Consider the following 17461-nt stretch of genomic DNA (forward strand, 5'->3'; position numbering starts at 1 on the left):
CCTCCCCGAGGTCCGGGGGCCCGATCGTGAAGTTCGGAAGCCGAGACCGGACGGGGCCCAGCCCGGCGGGATGGGAGGCCGGCACCTGCTGCCCAGGAGCTGGGGCCCCAGAGCTGCCAGCCGGGAAGGCCGAGCCGCCGTCCAGTCTCAGGGACGGCTCGGCGTCTGGACGTGCCACCTTCCCTTTGCACAGAGCGTGCCCGGGACCCCTGGGGACCCGCCCAGGGTGGCTCCTGCCTGCACCCGGCTATCCTGGCCCAGCTCTCGCGGGCTGGGGGCCTCGTTCCTGCCCTTCCCGGTGCCCTGCCCAGCCTGTCCCCAAGCCGGGTTCCAGGAAAGCCTGCGGTGCCCCGTGTTCTGTGCATGAGAGATGGACTTTGACCCCGACGCTCGCCTCACTGTTGCATCTTGTTCACACCTCTGGCCCCACACCTCCCGGCTCCTGCTTCCAGAAGGTTCTTCATAGCATACAGAGACTTGCCTTTTGGGCCACACGCTCCCCGGTGAGCCGAGGAGGTGGCGCCCACGCCCGTCCCCCCGCGCCCAGCCTGGCCCCAGGTGGGGGAGGACCTGTCCCCCAGAAGCCCCTCTGCCTCCGTTCCATCGGCCTCTGTGGACTAAGTGGGTTTATTGGGGTTTTATTTGTTTTGTCGTCCCGCCTCTCCACCACCTTGGGGAAGGCCAGGCCCGGCCCCTGGGGTTTGCACAGCATGAAGGTGGTGGGAAGTGAGAACTGGGGGTGGGGGCCAACTCGGCCTCAGCAGAAGGGGCTGCACCCCCAGAAGACACCCCCCCCAACCTGAAAAGGATAAAATGGTGACTTAGGTGGGCAGCGCCCACAGGGCAAGGCTTCCAGGTCCCTCCCTGGCGTCCAGCTCCAGGCAGCAGCCTCCCTGTGAGCAGATTAGGCAGCCTTGGGACCAGGCCCTGCAGGGAAGCTGTCCTGGGGGAGGGTTTCCTGGGGTCAGGGTGGCTTCCCCTCCCCTTCTCCTTAAAGTAGAAGCCTGAGGACTGCACGTGTTGGGGGCAGTTTTCCGAAGTGTATCGTTTCTAAGCCTTTGAAGCTATCTCTGCATAACCCTGGACATCAGGAGCCTTCTGGAAATTGCCATCCGGGCGCCAAGGGTGCGTTGACACCTTCAGTTCTGTGTCAGCACTTCTGATGGCATCTTCTGCCAGGTGCAGCCGTGGGGGCCAGGCCAAGGCTTCTGACTATGCAGTGCGGCAGCCGTCCGGGTGCTGCCGGTCCTCTGAGCTGAGGCTGCGGTGACACTTGGCATCAGTGGGCCTGGGACCCTCGAGGCACCGGCTGAGCCCCCGAGTCAGCCAGGCTCTATATATCTGCACCTGTTCCCCCAGTGCCCACCTTGTCCCTCCCCCTGCCCACCTTGTCCCTGTGCCCACCTTGTCACTCCCCCGTGTCCACCTGTGCCCGCCTTGTCCCCCTCTTGGGGGACACACGAGTCTTCCCACAGGGCCAGCGGACACCAGCAGATCCCAGCCCATCTGCAGCCCCACCTCCGAGAGAGGTGCACTTACTGGCCTGGCCTGTCTGGGGCACGGTCACCCCATCCCTAGTATAGGAGATGAGAAGGGTACATGGATGGGGATGTGGCCTTGCTCCACACAGACCCTTGGGTTGGGTGGGCATGGCAGCTGGTGCCCACGGCTGGCGGGCAGGGGTGCTGCTAGTTGAGACCCTCTTGGCAGTGGTAGACACCAGCTCTGACCACCTGGAGTGACCACGGAAGGCCCAGCAGGCGCATGTCGGGGCACATCAGAGATGGGTGGCAGGGCATGGGCGTGGGGTGTGGACCTGAGAGATGAACCAGGTGGCAGGGCCAGCGGCCACAGTCAGGGGCCCTTTGCTCCGACCCTGACCCTGACCCTGACCCTGCCGTCAGCCTGATGGTTCCTTCAAGTCTGAGGTTCCCAGGAGGGACCACCAGCCCAGCTCTGAAGCAGGTGTCTTGCCCGGGTGAGGCTGTGCCATCTGGGGCTCCTCCCGGGAGGAGACCCAGGGTATCTGCTGCAGCCATCCTCATGCTTCACAGGCAAGAAGGTGCTGGAAGCTGAAGCAGCCAACAGACCTGGGGTCTGGCCCTGGGCCCCCTCCCGCACTCCCATTTTGTGTTGGTCCCTGTGTGGTGCAGGGACACAGCACCCCATACTGGCCCCCAGTCCATCAATACTCAGTTCCTCAAGGGCCAGTCTCTCCCAGGATGATAGGGGCAGGCTGGTCCTGGGGGGTGGTCAGGGGAGGCTTTTCAGAGGAGGCGGCAGCTGAGAGTCTGAGCGGGAAACGGTGCTCACCCAGAGAGGGGAACAGGGTGGCCCCCCTCTCCACGGAATATTTTAGCACGCTGAGGGTGGGCCTGATGCCGTGGCCCTCACAGCCCATACTTTCTCATGTTCAGAGGAGAACTTGGCACCCGGCAGTGGCCGGCTTGGTTACAGTTCCTGACAGGAGCGCTCAGCCACAGTACTGGGACCAGCAGGTGCCCCTGGCGGGGGACTGGGAGGGTCCAGGTGAAGTCCAAGTGGGGCTGTCTCGGGTTGGGGGGCGCCATGCTGTGGGCGGGAGAGGGGCAGCCACTCCCTGCTCTGCCCACTTGCTCCCAGCCAAGTGGGCAGAGGATGGCTGAGTGCCTTGTGGGCCTGCGCTGGCCCTCCCTGGAGGGAGGCTGCCCCCGTGAGCCCACCCAGCACCCAGGCCCCCTGTTCCTCCGGGCTTTGGGCATCTATCGGCAAGTCAGGAGCTGGCAGGGAGCTGTGCTCCGACCTTGTGGCAGCTGCCAAAGCAGTGGCAGGGGCAGCTCAGCTGCATTTTGCAGGGACAGCGGATGGGGCCACCAGGACGAGGGGAGGAGGTTGCTGGCCTGGGAACAGCTGTCGGGTCGGGGTGGGTTGCAGCTGGCCGGGTGTGTGGGGGAGGGAACCTGTTAGGGGAGGGTGTGAGTCGGGGCAGTCTTCCCAGGCAACGGCTGGCCCTGTTCCCAAGGCTTCTGGGGCAGGGCAGAACTGAACACACCTCCCTGCAGCCTCCCCGCCCACCCCAGGGGCAGAGCCAGGACCTGGCTTGGTGGGGTCTCTTCTCTGGGCTTCCTCCGAAGGAAGGAAGGGGTTAACTGGCCGGATGAGGGTCAGTGGAGGCCTGGGCTCCTCCTCCTTGCCCCCTCCCCCGCCTCCAAGAGCCTTCCCAGCAGGTGTTGGGGATCTGTTTAATTATTCCTACAAACCCCCAGGCGAGGCGGGGGTGCTGACGAGGGGCTGCGGTGCCAGCGGTCTGCTCAGCAGCAGAGGCGCAGAGCCTTGCGGAAGACGGTCCGGAACTCGGCGTTGAAGATGGTGTAGATGACGGGGTTGAGGGCGCTGTTGACGTAGCCCAGCCAGGTGACCGCGCTCACCAGCCGCGGGGGCACGGCGCACGTGGGACACAGCGCCCGGGAGATGTGCACGACAAAAAAGGGCGTCCAGCACAGCAGAAAGGCCCCTGGGGGGCGGGGTTGGGGCTGCCGTGAGCGGCTCCCTGCCACGCCCCCCGCCCTGGGCGCCACCTCACACCCTGGGCGCTGCAGTCTTCCCCTCTGCCCACGTCCCCAGGCCGGTACCCACCGACCACCACAGGCAGGACTCTCATAGCTTTGCGCTCCCGGCCCGTGATCTTGGCGCGTCTCCTCCTGCGGGCCCGCAGCGGGGGTTCGGCCGGCATGGCGTCCGGGGGCACGACGGCATCCGAGGCTGGGGTGGCGTCGGGGGGCGGGGCGGCGTCGGGGGGCGGAGGGGCGGAGGGGGGCGGGATGCAGTCTGGGGCCGGGATGGCGTCGGGGGGCGGCGGGCCGGGGCCGCTGGGGCGGCGGGGCGCACGGCCGTGCAGCTTGGCGCGGCGGGCTGCCTCCCAGCGCCGAAGGCCCCGGAACGTGGCCCAGTAGAGCAGCAGCATGAGCGGGCAGGGCAGGAAGAAGGAGCACACGGACGAGTAGACCACGTAGTCGTGGTCCTCCAGGCGGCACACGGAGGGATCGCGGCTGCGCGCGTCGTTGAGGCCGCACAACACGGGTGCCGCCACCGCGGCCGACAGCAGCCACGTGGCGCCGATGAGCAGCAGCTGCCGGCCGCCGCGGCCCTGGCGGTTGTAGCGCAGCGGCACGGCCACCGCTGCGAACCTGCGGGGAGCGTGGTGAGGGCGGCGGGGCGGGGCGGCCCTACAGGGTCCGGGGCGGTGGGGGCAGCCTACCTGTCCACGCTGATGGCGCACAAGTTGAAGATGGAGGCCGTGCACAGCATGACGTCCATGGCCATGAGCGCGTCGCAGAGTCCGGGGCTCAACAGCCACACGCCGCCCTGGACCTGGGCGCAGGGAGGGGCCCCGTAGCAACAACAGACACAGGACGCTACCCTCCCCCAGCCGCCTGCCCAAGCTGTCTTTCTGACCCCCAGTGGTCCGGGAGCAGAGGGGGCTGAATATGGGGGTGGGGGAGGGGAGTGAGCCGGAGACAGCTGGGCAGTCCTGCCCGCCCCCAAGCTGGGGGCCAAGAGGCGCCCCCCTTCCTTTCTCTTAGAACTGAGAAAGGCCTTGGGGGGATCCTGGGGGGCATAGTCACCTGAGGTCTGTGATCTCTGATGCTGTGGGGCTCAGGATACCGTGGGGCCCCTCCCTGCGCAGGTGGGGACCCTGCAGCCCCAGAGTGTGAGGCCAGCACCCCATCCCTGCCCCCCGCCCCCGCAGACAGCTAAGAGTCAGTGTCTGCGGAAACTCGCTCTCTGGGCCTCTGGACGGGTCATTTCACTCCTGTCCCCTCACCCGTAAGAGAGGGCGAGGATGGCACCCACAGCATTGTTACAAAGTAAAGTCCCCGGCACCGTGCCCGGCAGTCCCACCAAGGGCAAAGGAGCAGACAGCCGCCCCCCTCTAAATCCCCTCCTGCTGATTTGGGGCGATTAGGAGCTTAAGAGCCGTCACTGTGACGTCTGTCCGCGGCTCGGGGTGGCGGGGAGCGGCAGGTCATGTCTGTCCTTGTCCTGCTAGCCTCTGCCCCAGCCCTTCCCAGACTCACTGTGTCCACCTTAGAAAAACGAAGCCTCCCCTCCCCCATAGCCCAGGACGCTGTGTCCCCAACTCAGCCCTAAGCAGCTTTTCTCTGCCCAAACTGCACAGTGGACATGGCTGGCACCAAGGGGGACCGACCCAAGGGCCAGACCTGCTCTGGGGCTGGAGGCTCCTGGGCCCAGGTTCTGGCAGGGGCTCTGGACCCCACACCTGCGCCTTCCCTTGGTTCCACTGTCAGGCCCGGGTGTCCCCTCGCTCCAGCTGTGCTCACTGCCCTGCAGCTCCTGGCAGCTGAGCGTCCCTCCTGCTGGGAGCCCAGTCGGTGCGTGAGTGAGGGTCTCCTGCCCTGGAGTGTGCTGGTGTGTGCACGCCTGTGGTCCTGCCTGGCTGTGGTGTGGCCTCGTGCAGTGACGTGTGTGTCTCTGTGCCCCGGGGGAGCCGGCATAGGGGTAAGCCTGAATCTGCCTGTCTGTACAGGATCGGCGGTGCCAGCTCCATGCTCACCCTTCCACCCTCCACACCTGGCTCCCCTGGGGGAGTGGAACCCGGCTGAGGGGGCTGAGTGGGGGGCTGGACTGCCAAAGTCGCCTGTTTCTGGGGTCTCTGCTTGAAGGACAGAGGCATCTCTTGGGTAACGGACACCAAGACAGAAAGGGAGAAGAGGAGAGAGGGGCGGAAGAGGGAGGGCGGACAGACAGCAAAGCGGGCAGGTGGACAGCGAGATGGGGGAGGGGAGTGAGGCTCGGAGGTGCTGGAGGCTCCGGTCATCCTGGGACCAGGCGCGGCCCCCAGCTCGAGGCTCCTGAGAGGCCAGGCGGCAGGGTCACGCTGGGTCCTCGGTGTGGCTCGGCACAGGGAACAAGGAGCAGGTGAGGGTGCGCGTGCGGTCGCGACGCGGGCTCACCTCGGAGTAGACGAAGAGAGGCAGCACGAGCAGGGCGAGCAGGAGGTCGGCGGCCGCCAGGCTCACGATGAAGTAGTTGGTGGGCGTCTGCAGGGCGCGCTCGGCCGCCACGCTCACGCACACGAGCGAGTTCCCTGCGAGCACCGCGCCGATGAGCAGCACGCCCCCCGCCAGCGCCGCCGCCGCCCCGGGGCCCCCCGCGCCGCCGCCCGTGCCGGGCCCGCGCCCAGCCAGCAGCCCGTCCGCGTCCGCGGCGCTGCGGTTCCCCATGGCGCACGACCCCGCGCGCCCCGGCGGGTGCTCAGCACCGCGGACAGTGCCCAGGTCGGGAGCCGGAGCCCCGCCCCTCCGGCCCGCCCAGCCTGGTCTTAGTCCCGCCCTGTCCGCCCGGCTCGATGGACCCCGGGGCGGTCTAAGTTGCATCCAGTCTTCGCCCATCTTGGACTTCTGCGCTCCGAGAGACCGGCAGGTGGCCAAATGCAACGTCCCAAAGCGACCCGAATGAAGCGATGTGATTGGCACGGGCGGGCCCAGCATCGCTCTGCGCCTGGAAGGGTTGGGGGGCTACGCGCTGGTCTGAGCCCCGAGAAACCGACGGGGATGGAAGGTCGGGCCGACCGCCCCTCGAGACTCGCGGGCGCCCATGCCACCGCCATCCCGCCCGGCCCCAGAGAGCCCCCGCGTCCCTACATGGATTGGGTCCGGGCGTCGCCTCCCCAGGGACCCTGCTGGAGGCCCTCGAGGCGGAGGTGGAGCCACTTCTCACTCCATCCGGTTCAAGCGTCTGGGGAGGACAGCCTTTTCAGGCCACCAAGCCCAGCCTGCCCCCTGGCGCCCCCGGATGATCGGCGGTGCCAGCTCCATGCTCACCCTTCCACCCTCTACACCTCACCCGACCCAGCCTCTTGGGCCCCTTTGCGTCCCCCAGCAATGACTGCAGACCCCAACCAGGGGCCCTGCACTCCCCCCACCCAAAGCAGCCTCTCCACCAGTCTGGACCACACTCACTCACTCTCCACCCACATCCACTGCATGACACTTCATCTTCCCCCCAGTAGCTGAGCGGTCAACCTCAATTCCGGCTCCATCACCTCCGAGCCTGTGACCCTGAGCAAGCTGTGCACCCCTCTGAGCCTGGAAAATGAGCTCACCCCACAGAGCCTGAAAGGCCGTAACAGGAGGAAAGGCCATAATAAGCCCACAGGGGGCTTAGCAGTCGCCAGAGTTCTGTGTGCTCTTCAGACATGTTTTACCTGTGTCACTTCCTTCTTCACAGAGAAAAGCCCCAAATGAGAACCCTCTCAACCTGCACCCTCCACTCCCACAAACTCACTAGACCCCGGGCCTCCCTGGAGCACTGGGGGTGATTCTCCCTCCCTCCCTCCCAAGGATGAGCCTGGGGCCCCATGTGTCCATCACCCTCCACCTGCCAACATAGGACTGTAGGAGCTTGAGGGGCTCTGGGTACAGGGTCCCAGACCCATGCAGGTAAGACTGCGTTGTATCCATGGGGCACAGAATTGTCAGAGATGGCTGTTCATGACAGAGAGGTCAGCCTAGACCATCTGTCTCAGATTATAAAAGTGAACAGAAAGAACGTGCAAGGAAAATGTGCAGTGAGAATTTTCATTACGGACTTCCTGTGACCCGCAGCCTGGTCACTAACAGAGCCAAGAAGTGGGCTATGCAGCTGCATCCCTCGGTGGGACCATCTAATGCACATCCTGGCCCCTCGTTTGCATCTGTGACTCCCTCCGCCCTGGGAGGGCCAGAAAACTCAGGATGGACCTGAATCGCAGAGGTGCTGCCAGGAATCAAGGATCCTGATTTCTAAGACATCAGGAGACACAGGGGCCAGCTTGAGGGACTGGTACTGTGTGTATTAAAGAGAAAACAAGGACTCTGAAGAGACAGATGTCATGATATACTCATAAAGGGCAAAATCACTTGAGGTCTGATAAAGGAAAGGCGTTCAGGACACGGTGTAGATGGGCATCCAGGTCTGAGTTGCATTCAACATCTCCATCCCTTCCATGTGGATCAGTAAAGGGACAGGCAGGCTTCCCCCCCTTCTGAAGCCTTGAGCAAGAGAACTCACAATACTAGTGACTAGGGCAGGAAGTTTCTTTTCTCACAAGACAAAAATCCAAGGCAGGGTTGGTTGGCTCTGTGATCTTGGGTTGGGTGCCAAGTGGTGAGTCCAGCCTAGCCTCCTATCTGCCTTGGGTCTCTCTCCTGGTCCTCAGACATCTGCCACCATTAAGAGTGAAAAGGTAGTCCAGACTGGGAAAGGATATAATATAGTTGCAATATAGATCTCTGATAAAGGATACAGATACAGAATATATAAAGAGCTATGTTAAATCAACACGAAAAGAAAGACAATCCCATTTTAACAAAGGTAAAAGTCTTGTACCCACATTACAAAAGAGGGTATCCTAATGGTCAATAAGCAAATAAGCACATGAGAAAGTGCTTAACATCCTTAGCCATCGGGGACATGACAATAAAAATCACAATAAGGGGGCTTCCCTGGTGGCGCAGTGGTTGAGAATCTGCCTGCCAATGCAGCGGACACGGGTTCGAGCCCTGGTCTGGGAAGATCCCACATGCCGCGGAGCAACTGGGCTCGTGAGCCACAACTACTGAGCCTGCGTGTCTGGAGCCTGTGCTCCGCAACAAGAGAGGCCACGACAGTGAGAAGCCCGCACACCGTGATGAAGAGTGGCCCCTGCTTGCCGCAAATAGAGAAAGCCCTCGCACAGAAACGAAGACCCAACACAGCCAAAAATAAAGAAATAAAAATAAATTAATTAAAAAAAATTATCTCCATAGTCAAGGTAATTCTTTTTTTTTTTTTTTTTTTTTTTGCGGTACGTGGGCCTCTCACTGTTGTGGCCTCTCCTGCTGCGGAGCACAGGCTCCGGATGCTCAGGCTCAGCGGCCATGGCTCACGGGCCTAGCCGCTCTGCGGCATGTGGGATCTTCCCAGACCGGGGCATGAACCCGTGTCCCCTGCATCGGCAGGCGGATTCTCAACCACTGCGCCACCAGGGAAGCCCCCAAGGTAATTCTTAAAAAAAAAAAAAAAATCACAATGAGGGAGTTCCCTGGTGGTCCAGTGGGTGAGACTCCACATTTCTACTGCAGGTGGCACGGGTTTGATCTCTGGTCAGGGAACTAAGATCGCACACACGGTGCAACACAGCCCCGCCCCCCCCCCCAAAAAAAATCACAAAGACATGTCATTGCATGCTAAAATGGGGGGAAAATGTCAGGTATGTAATTTGAAAATATTTCCTCCCAGACTGTAGCTTGTCTCTTCATTCTCCTAACAGTGTATTTGAGTTAATTTTTTTTAATGTGTAAGGTATGAGCTGAGGTGATTGATTGATTGATTGATTTTTCTTCCTTATGGATGTCCAGTTATCCCAGCACAACTTGTTGAAAATATTGTTTTCTCTCCATAGAATTGCCTTTGAACTTTTGTCCAAAAGCACTTGATCATATTTGTGTGGGGCTATTTCTTGACTCTCTATTCATTTCCATTATCCAAGTGTCTTTCCTTTCAGCAATAGTACAGTCTTGATTATTGTGACTTTATAGTAAGTCATGGTATCAGGTAGTGTGGGTCCTCTAAAGCTGTTCTTTCACAAAATTGTTTTGACTATTCTAGTTCCTTTGTATGTATGAATTTTAGAATCAGCTTGTCTATATCTACAAAAAAGTCCTGCTGGCAATATGACTGGGGGAAATTGACATCTTAACAATATTGAGTCTTCCAATTCATGAATATAGTATATCTCTCCATTTATTTAGATATTCTTTGATTTCTTTCATCAGTATTTTGTACTTTTCAACATACAGATCCTGCACATATTTTGTAAGATTTGTACCTAAGTATTTCATGTTTTCTGGTACGATTGTAAATGGTACTTAAAATTTTTTTGGTTTCCAGTTGTTCATTGCCAATGAGCAGAAACAGTTTTGTATATTGACCTTGTATCTTTTTTTTTTTTTTTTTGCGGTATGCAGGCCTCTCACTGTTGCGGCCTCTCCCGTTGCGGAGCACAGGCTCCGGACGCGCAAGCCCAGCGGCCATGGCTCACGGGCCCAGCCGCTCCGCGGCATGTGGGATCTTCCCGGACCAGGGCACGAACCCATGTCCCCTGCATTGGCAGGCGGACTCTCAACCACTGCGCTACCAGGGAAGCCCGACCTTGTATCTTTTGATGTTGCTAAACTCACTATTAGTTCAAGGATTTTTCCCCCCCTTTGGTTTTCTTCAAGATTTCTACATAGATAATGATCTTGTTCATGAATAGAGACAATTTTATTTCTTCTTTTCTTATCTGGATGACTTTTATTTCTTTCTTTTTCTTTCTTCTTTCTTTCTTCCACTGTAGTTGATTTACAATACTGTGTTATTTTCAGGTTTACAGCAAAGTGATGTATATATAATCATAGATTTAAATGTAAAACCTAAAACTATAAAAAATTTGGAAGAAAAGACGGGAGAAAATCTTTGTGACGAGGGATTAGGCAAAGAGTTTTAGACATGACACCAAAAGCATGGATCTACAAATGAAAAAATAGATAAACTGGACTTAACTAAAATTAAAAACTTTCAGTCATAGGATGGAAGAAAATATCACCAAATTGCATTTCTAGCAAATGACTTGTATACAAAATACATAAAGAACTCTCAAAACTCAACAGTAATGATACTACAGGAAAGAAAACTGCAAATGAGTATCCCTTATAAATATACATATAAAACTCTTCGACAAAATATGATCAAGCCAAATCCAGCAGCACTTTTTAAAGGATTATACACTATGACCAAATGGGGATTTATTCCAGGAATGCAAGGGTGATTCAACAGACAAAACTCAATCAATGTAATACATCACATTAATAGAATGGAAGAATAAATTTAATCATCTCAGTTGATGCAGAAAAATGCATCTGATGAAATCCAACACACTTTCATGATAAAAAGACTCAATAAACTAGGAATAGAAAGAAATTTCCTCAACACAATCAAGGCCATATATGAAAAACACAAAATATCATACTCAGTGATGAGAGACTGAAACCTTTCCCTTGAGATCAGGAAAAAGACAAGGATACCCAACTTTGTTGCTTCTATACAACATGTCCTGGAAGTTCTAGCCAGAGCAAATGGGCAAGAAAAAGAAATAAAAGGCACCCAAAATCAGAGAAAAAAAGTAAAACTATTTCTATTTGCAGATAGCATGATCTTATGTATAGAAAATACTGAAGAAAAAATACTTGTTAGAGCTAACAAACAAATTCAACAAAGTTTCAGGATATAAGATTGACATATAAGAATCAGTTGTATTTCTATATATTAGCAATGAACAATCCAAAAATGAAATTAAGAAAGTAATTCATTTGAAATAGCATCAAAAAGAATAAAATACTTAGTAAAAAATTTAACCAAGAAGGTGAAAGACTTGTACACTGAAAACTAGAAAACATTGCTGGAAGAGATTAAAGAAGGCATAAATAAGTCAATCTAATGTTCATGGATTGGAAGATTTAATATTGTTAAGATGCCTTTTCTCACCAAATGATCCCCAGATTCAGTATGCTCCCAAGTGAAACTCCAGTGACTTTTTTTTTAAGAAATGGAAAATCCAACCCTAAAATTCATATGGAATTGCAAGGAAACCCCAATAACCAAAACATTCTCGCAAAGGAAAAAACAAACTTGGCACAGTTGCTGATTCCAAAAATTGCTACAAAACTACAGGAATCAAAACAATATGGTACTGGTGTTAAGGACAGACATAAAGATCAATGGAATAGAATTGAGGGTTCAGATATAAACCCATACATCTGTGATCAATTGATTTTCTTTTTAAAAAATATTTATTTATTTTTGGCTGCATCAGATCTTAATTGTGGCACACAGGATGTTTTGTTGTGGCGCCCAGGCTTCTCTCTAGTTGTGGCGTGTTGGTGTGATCAATTGACTTTTAACAGGGGTGTCAAGACTATTTAATAGGGAAAGAAGAGTTTCTTCAATACATGGCATTGGAACAACTGGACATCCACATGCAAAACAATGAAGTTCAATCCTTACCTCACACCATATACAAAACTTAACTCAAAAAATGAATCATAGTCTAAAATATTTGATCTAAAACTATAAAACTGGGAATTCCCTGGTGGTCCGGTGGTTAGGACTCTGTGCTCTCACTGCCGGGGGCCTGGGTTCGATCCTGGTTGGGAACATAAGATCCCACAAGCTGTGTGGTATGGTGGAAAAACAAGAGTCTTACAAGAAAAATAATAAAAATTAAAATAAACCTATAAAACTCTTAGAAGAAAATATGGGGGCAAATCTTCATGACCTTGGATTTGCAATGGTTTCCAAAGAAGGTACACAAATGACCAAGAAGCACGTGAAAGATGCCCTACATCATTCATCATTGGGGAATCGCGATTCAGAAGCACAATTTCATAGAATTCTAAAATTGATCTAACAATTTGATGAAGTTTTCATTAGTCTCCTAACAGTATCTTTCTGTAAACCTTGACAAGTAGATCCTAGAATTTATATGGAAATGCAGAGGGTCAAAAATAACTAAAACACTCTTGAAGAAAAGCAAGGTGAACAGATTTGATCTGTCAGCTATGAAGACTTATAAAAGTACTGTAACTAAGATAGTGAAGTAATTGAGGCATTGTAGCTAAGACAGTATGAAGGATGACAATCAGGCTGATGGCATTTAACAGGGAGCGTGGAGACCTAAGTGCACATAGATGGTTGGTCCACAGTTACAATGACATTGAAGGGCAGGGGAGAAATATGGTCTTTCAGTAACTAATGCTGGACGACTGGACGGCCGCATAGAAAAAATGAAACTCAGTCACTGCCTAACACCATGTGCGACATAAATTCCAGATCTACATCTGGAACATAAAATAATGACGCTTTGGGAGGTAATATATGGGGTTATCGCCCATATATTATGTTGTTATCTTAATTAAGCAGGAGACAAGAAACAGGAAAACACTGTAAGTTTCACCATATTAAGAATGCTGTCTCCCTGTGTTCACCAGCCCTAAACTATTGACAACCTTTTCTCAATCCTGGCCAGTTTCCTGCTTTGAAAGACCCTTCTTAGAGCAATTGCGCCCTTATCCCAAAGCCTGGTAACGACACCCCTTGAGCCATTCTGAGCCCATGCTCTTTCTGGCTTGGGTTTGTTAACTCAGGTTCGTTTGATCAACAGGCTCCCTTGGCGACGATCTCTGTGGGGTCCCCGACAATTGACAGTCCTTAACTTTTTGAGATATATGCTGAAATCCTTACAGGTAAAATGATACAAGTTCTGAAACCTGCTCCAAAATTAATTTGAAAAAAATAGAGAAAATCAACAGGGATAGATAAGATTTATCATAAATTGTTGAAGCTGAGTAATGGTACATGGGCGTTTGTCTACTTTTGTATGTTTTTAATTCTCTAGAATAAGAAAAGTTATTTTTCTTTTTCTGGTCCTTAAGAGGGGATGTTCGTTAAGGCCACAGAAAGGCTGCACCGTGGGTCCCAGGCTCACACTGTGAAAGCATCCAGCCAAACATAACCTAAGTCACACTGGAGCTTGCAGTTCTGTGGAAGGTGGGGAAGAGCAGAGTGGTCGTAGATTTGAGAGAAATAATTCTTTTCAATACCTTCCTAGGACACTCCTAATGTAGAACTAAGAGTAGATACAATTAACTTAAACTTGACATTTAAATCTTGGTTAAAACAAACAAACAAAAAAAGAGTAGAGAATATTTTCTGTGCTTTAGTATTCAGAGAATAAAACTGTGTCACAGTGAGAGAAATACTTCTGCTTTGAAAATGCTCCCTCTTATGTTCTACCGTGAAACAATAAAGCTGCGGGGCTTCCCTGGTGGCGCAGTGGTTGAGAGTCCGCCTGCCAATGCAGGGGACGCGGGTTCATGCCCCGGTCCGGGAAGATCCCACATGCCGCGGAGCGGCTGGGCCCGTGAGCCATGGCCGCTGAGCCTGCGTGTCCGGAGCCTGTGCTCTGCAATGGGAGAGGCCACAACAGTGAGAGGCCTGCATGCCGCAAAATAATAATAATAATAATAATTATAAAGCTGCATATTCTTCCTCAGAATCCTGAATACTGAAATTGGCCATTATTAGGATCCCACACACAGAGTGATATCCGTTTAGAGGCTTCAAATAGCTATTCACATACGTTGACTGTTTTCTGTGTGTTTGTAACGAGGACCCAGCCAGGGTTGACGTCCTGGAAATCCCTGGGGCTCTCCCTGAAATCTGTGGGTTGAACGTGGTGTTTTGTCATGTGGCTTGTGTTGTGTGTTTCAGAGTAGGGTCCAAACCAGGCAAGGTGTGAGTGGACCGGTCCATTCCTGCTCCAGTTCCCATCAGGGTCCGGTCCTCGTTACCTGTCGCATTTCAGCATGAAACGCTGAGGTAGCCACACGTGGGTGTGGAGGACACAGGCCAGGACCGTCTCTGGAGAGATTCTGAGCAGCAAAGACAACTGGCAACAGCCATTCAGACGTGATGGAGGCAGCTAGTTACAAAATTCTATGCGCCATGCACATGCAGGACACAGCCCGCCTCTCCTTGCCTCGGCTCCATCTGGGTCCGTCCTTCTATGCTAGTGACTGCTGGGGACCTCGAGCAGGTGTGACTGAAATCACTCAGGGCAGTGGATGTGACCACAAAGGGCAGAAGGAGAGGGTTCTTTGGGGTGATGGACTTGCTCTGTACCCTGATTATGGTGGTGGCTACATGGATCCATACATGTGTTGAAATTCATTTTTTACAGTATGTTAATGTTTTAGAAGTCAATTTTACTGCATGCGAAAAAATTTTTTTTTTTTTTTTTTTCTGTATGCGAGCCTCTCACTGTTGTGGCCTCTCCCGTGGCGGAGCACAGGCTCCGGACGTGCAGGCTCAGCCGCCATGACTCACGGGCCTAGCCGCTCCACGGTATGTGGGATCTTCCCGGACCGGGGCACAAACCCGTGTCCCCTGCATTGGCAGGCGGACTCTCAACCACTGCGCCACCAGGGAATCCCCCCAAAATTTTTTTAATAGGAAGATCTTTCCTATGAAGATCTGCCTGGTCACTTAAGTGTTTGAGGTGCTAAGACATCTGACTAGTTCAACGACTACTCAGAATTTTGAGTGTTCTCATGAATGTCATTAATCAGTCAATGTTGTTAAAGTTTAGGGGTTTTAATTTGCCAAATTTGTGCAAGAAGAGGCCACAGCAGCTGTTGCAAATACACGTACAGAAAACAATGAGATACCACTACACATGCCCTGGTGTGAATGCAAAACAGTGCAGCCACTTTGGAAGACAGTCTGCTGCTTTCCTATAAAGCAAACCATAATCTTCCCATGGGATCCAGCAATCATGGTCCTTGGTGTTTACCCAAAGGAGCTGAAAACTTATGTCCACACAGAAACCTGCACACAGATGTTTACAGCAGCTTTATTCATAATTGTCAAAACTTGGAAGCAACAAAGATGTCCTTTAATAGGTGAGTGGATAAATAAACTGTGGTCCATCGGACAATGAAGTATTATTCAGCACTAAAAAGGAATGCGCTATCAGGCCATGACAAGGCACGGAGGAACCTTAAATGCATATAACTAAGTGAAAGGAGCCGAAAAGAGAAGGCCACAGACTGTATGCTTCCAACCCCATGACATTCTGGAAAAGGTAACACAATGGAGACAGTGAAAAGATCAGGGGTTGATGCAGGAGGGGTGAACAGGTGGCGAGCAGGGGATTTTTAGGGCAGGGCCCTGGCTGGTACTGTCTACAATAGCAGACTCGTGTCATTGTACATTTGTCAAAACCCACAGAGTGTACAACACCAAGGTGAACCGTACTGTAAATCATGGGTTTAGTTAATAATAATGTACGATACTGGTTCATCCATTGTAACGAATGTCCCAAACTAATGCCTGGTGCTGGGGAGGCTGGGCACGTGCGTGTGTGAGCTCCTGTACTTTCAGTCCATTCTTCCGTAACCCTAAAACTGCTCTGAAGAAAGTCTACTAATTATCTTTAAAATGCATATAAAGTTTAACACAAGAACTACTGGTTTATAAGAAGTGCTCTTACTCGATTTGTAATTTACGTGTAAGGATTTCATGGGTGCTGGTTGTAAAAGCCCCGAAGCAGGCCCAGGTCTCCCGCCTCCAAAAATGCACCCAAAGGCCAAGGCGCCCCAGGCCCGGGTCTTGCGCGGCATCAGCCCCCTACCCCACCCCCACCCCCCCGCCCCCGGCCCACCTGCCCGCCGCTCCCCCGCCGCCCCGCGCCCGGCGACTGGGAAACGTCACTGCACTGCACGGGCCGACCCCCCGCAGGTCCCGCCCGCCGCCCCTGCGGGGTCCCCTTGTCCCCGAGCGCCCAACCCCAGCGGGCCCGCCGAGGGGCGCCACCGCGGCGGTGGGGGCGGCCGGCCGGCCGGGGCGACAGCTGGGGGGGCGGCCCTGACCTTCCCGCGCGATCGATGGGGCGCGGCTCGGGCGGCGCGGAGCCGGGGCGGCGCTGACCCCCGCCCGCCCCGCTCCCGTTCCCGGGCGCCGATATAAAGGGGCCGCGGCCCGACGGCCGCTCAGCCCCAGCCCGGCGCCCACCATGGCCACTCGGGCCCTGCTGCTGCTGCTGCTGCTGCCGCCGCCGCCGCCGCTGCTCCGGGGCTGCGCCGCGCGCCCCGCGCCCCCCAGGTGAGCCCGCGGCCCCGGGGCCCGCGCCCACCCGCCCCCACCCCGCCCCGGCCCTGACCCCCCGCGGCCCCCTCCGCGTCCCCTCCGCAGGGCGCCGCGACACTCGGACGGGACTTTCACCAGCGAGCTCAGCCGCCTGCGGGAGAGCGCGCGGCTGCAGCGGCTGCTGCAGGGCCTGGTGGGGAAGCGCAGGTGAGGGGCGGCGGGATGGGGGGGGGACCTGCCAGGGGGGCTCCCCAACTCCAAACTAATTCTGACTTGGGGTGGGGAGCAGCGAGCAGGACACAGAGAACAGCACAGCCTGGACCAACTCTGCGGAGGGCCACCTCTGCCTGCTGTGGTCGGACGCTCCCACCCTGCAGGCCTGGTGAGCACCAGCCCCATCCCCCATCCCCTGCCCCGTAGCCTCCCTCCCTGGGGCACTCCAGGTCCCGGGCACAACTGGACACAGCAATGGCCCAGGGGTCTGGGAGGGTGAAACTGTCAGCGCTGGTGACCAGAGAAGGCCCAGTTTCGCCAGGTGGGCAGCAGTCTCCAGCACCAAGCCCCCAACCCCTAACCTGGCTGTCTCTGCAGGATGCCCCTGAGGCCCCCCGAGGATCAGGCCTGGTCTCCCCAGATGCCTCTTGGACTGAGGGCTGGGGTCATGGTGTCAGAGCCGGCCATCCCTGCTGCTGAGGGGACCCAGATGAGGCCCTGAGGAAGAAGGAACCTCCCAAGGGGAGCTTGGACAGGGGAG

The 17461-nt window shown here is 54.9% G+C and overlaps 2 protein-coding genes across 2 annotated transcripts; one reads left to right on the plus strand and one right to left on the minus strand.

Annotated features, from left to right (window-relative positions):
- Positions 1-2982: 2982 nt before the first annotated feature.
- Positions 2983-6224, minus strand: DRD4 (dopamine receptor D4; the record flags this gene model as incomplete). The annotated part of the gene is made up of 4 exons (XM_081239337.1): positions 2983-3493; positions 3616-4166; positions 4238-4350; positions 5955-6224. 4 exons carry the CDS (start codon positions 6222-6224, stop codon positions 3291-3293), a joined length of 1137 nt encoding a protein of 378 aa, XP_081095463.1. The 3' UTR covers positions 2983-3290.
- A 10409-nt stretch (positions 6225-16633) lies between these two features.
- Positions 16634-17422, plus strand: SCT (secretin; the record flags this gene model as incomplete). The annotated part of the gene is made up of 4 exons (XM_081240763.1): positions 16634-16722; positions 16813-16914; positions 16997-17089; positions 17299-17422. The coding sequence occupies 4 exons, from the start codon at positions 16634-16636 to the stop codon at positions 17420-17422; spliced, it is 408 nt and encodes a 135-aa protein (XP_081096889.1).
- Between the last annotated feature and the right edge of the window lie 39 nt (positions 17423-17461).

The sequence above is a fragment of the Mesoplodon bidens genome (assembly GCF_964165515.1).
Source record: "Mesoplodon bidens genome assembly, chromosome: 7".
Lineage (NCBI taxonomy): Eukaryota > Metazoa > Chordata > Mammalia > Artiodactyla > Ziphiidae > Mesoplodon > Mesoplodon bidens.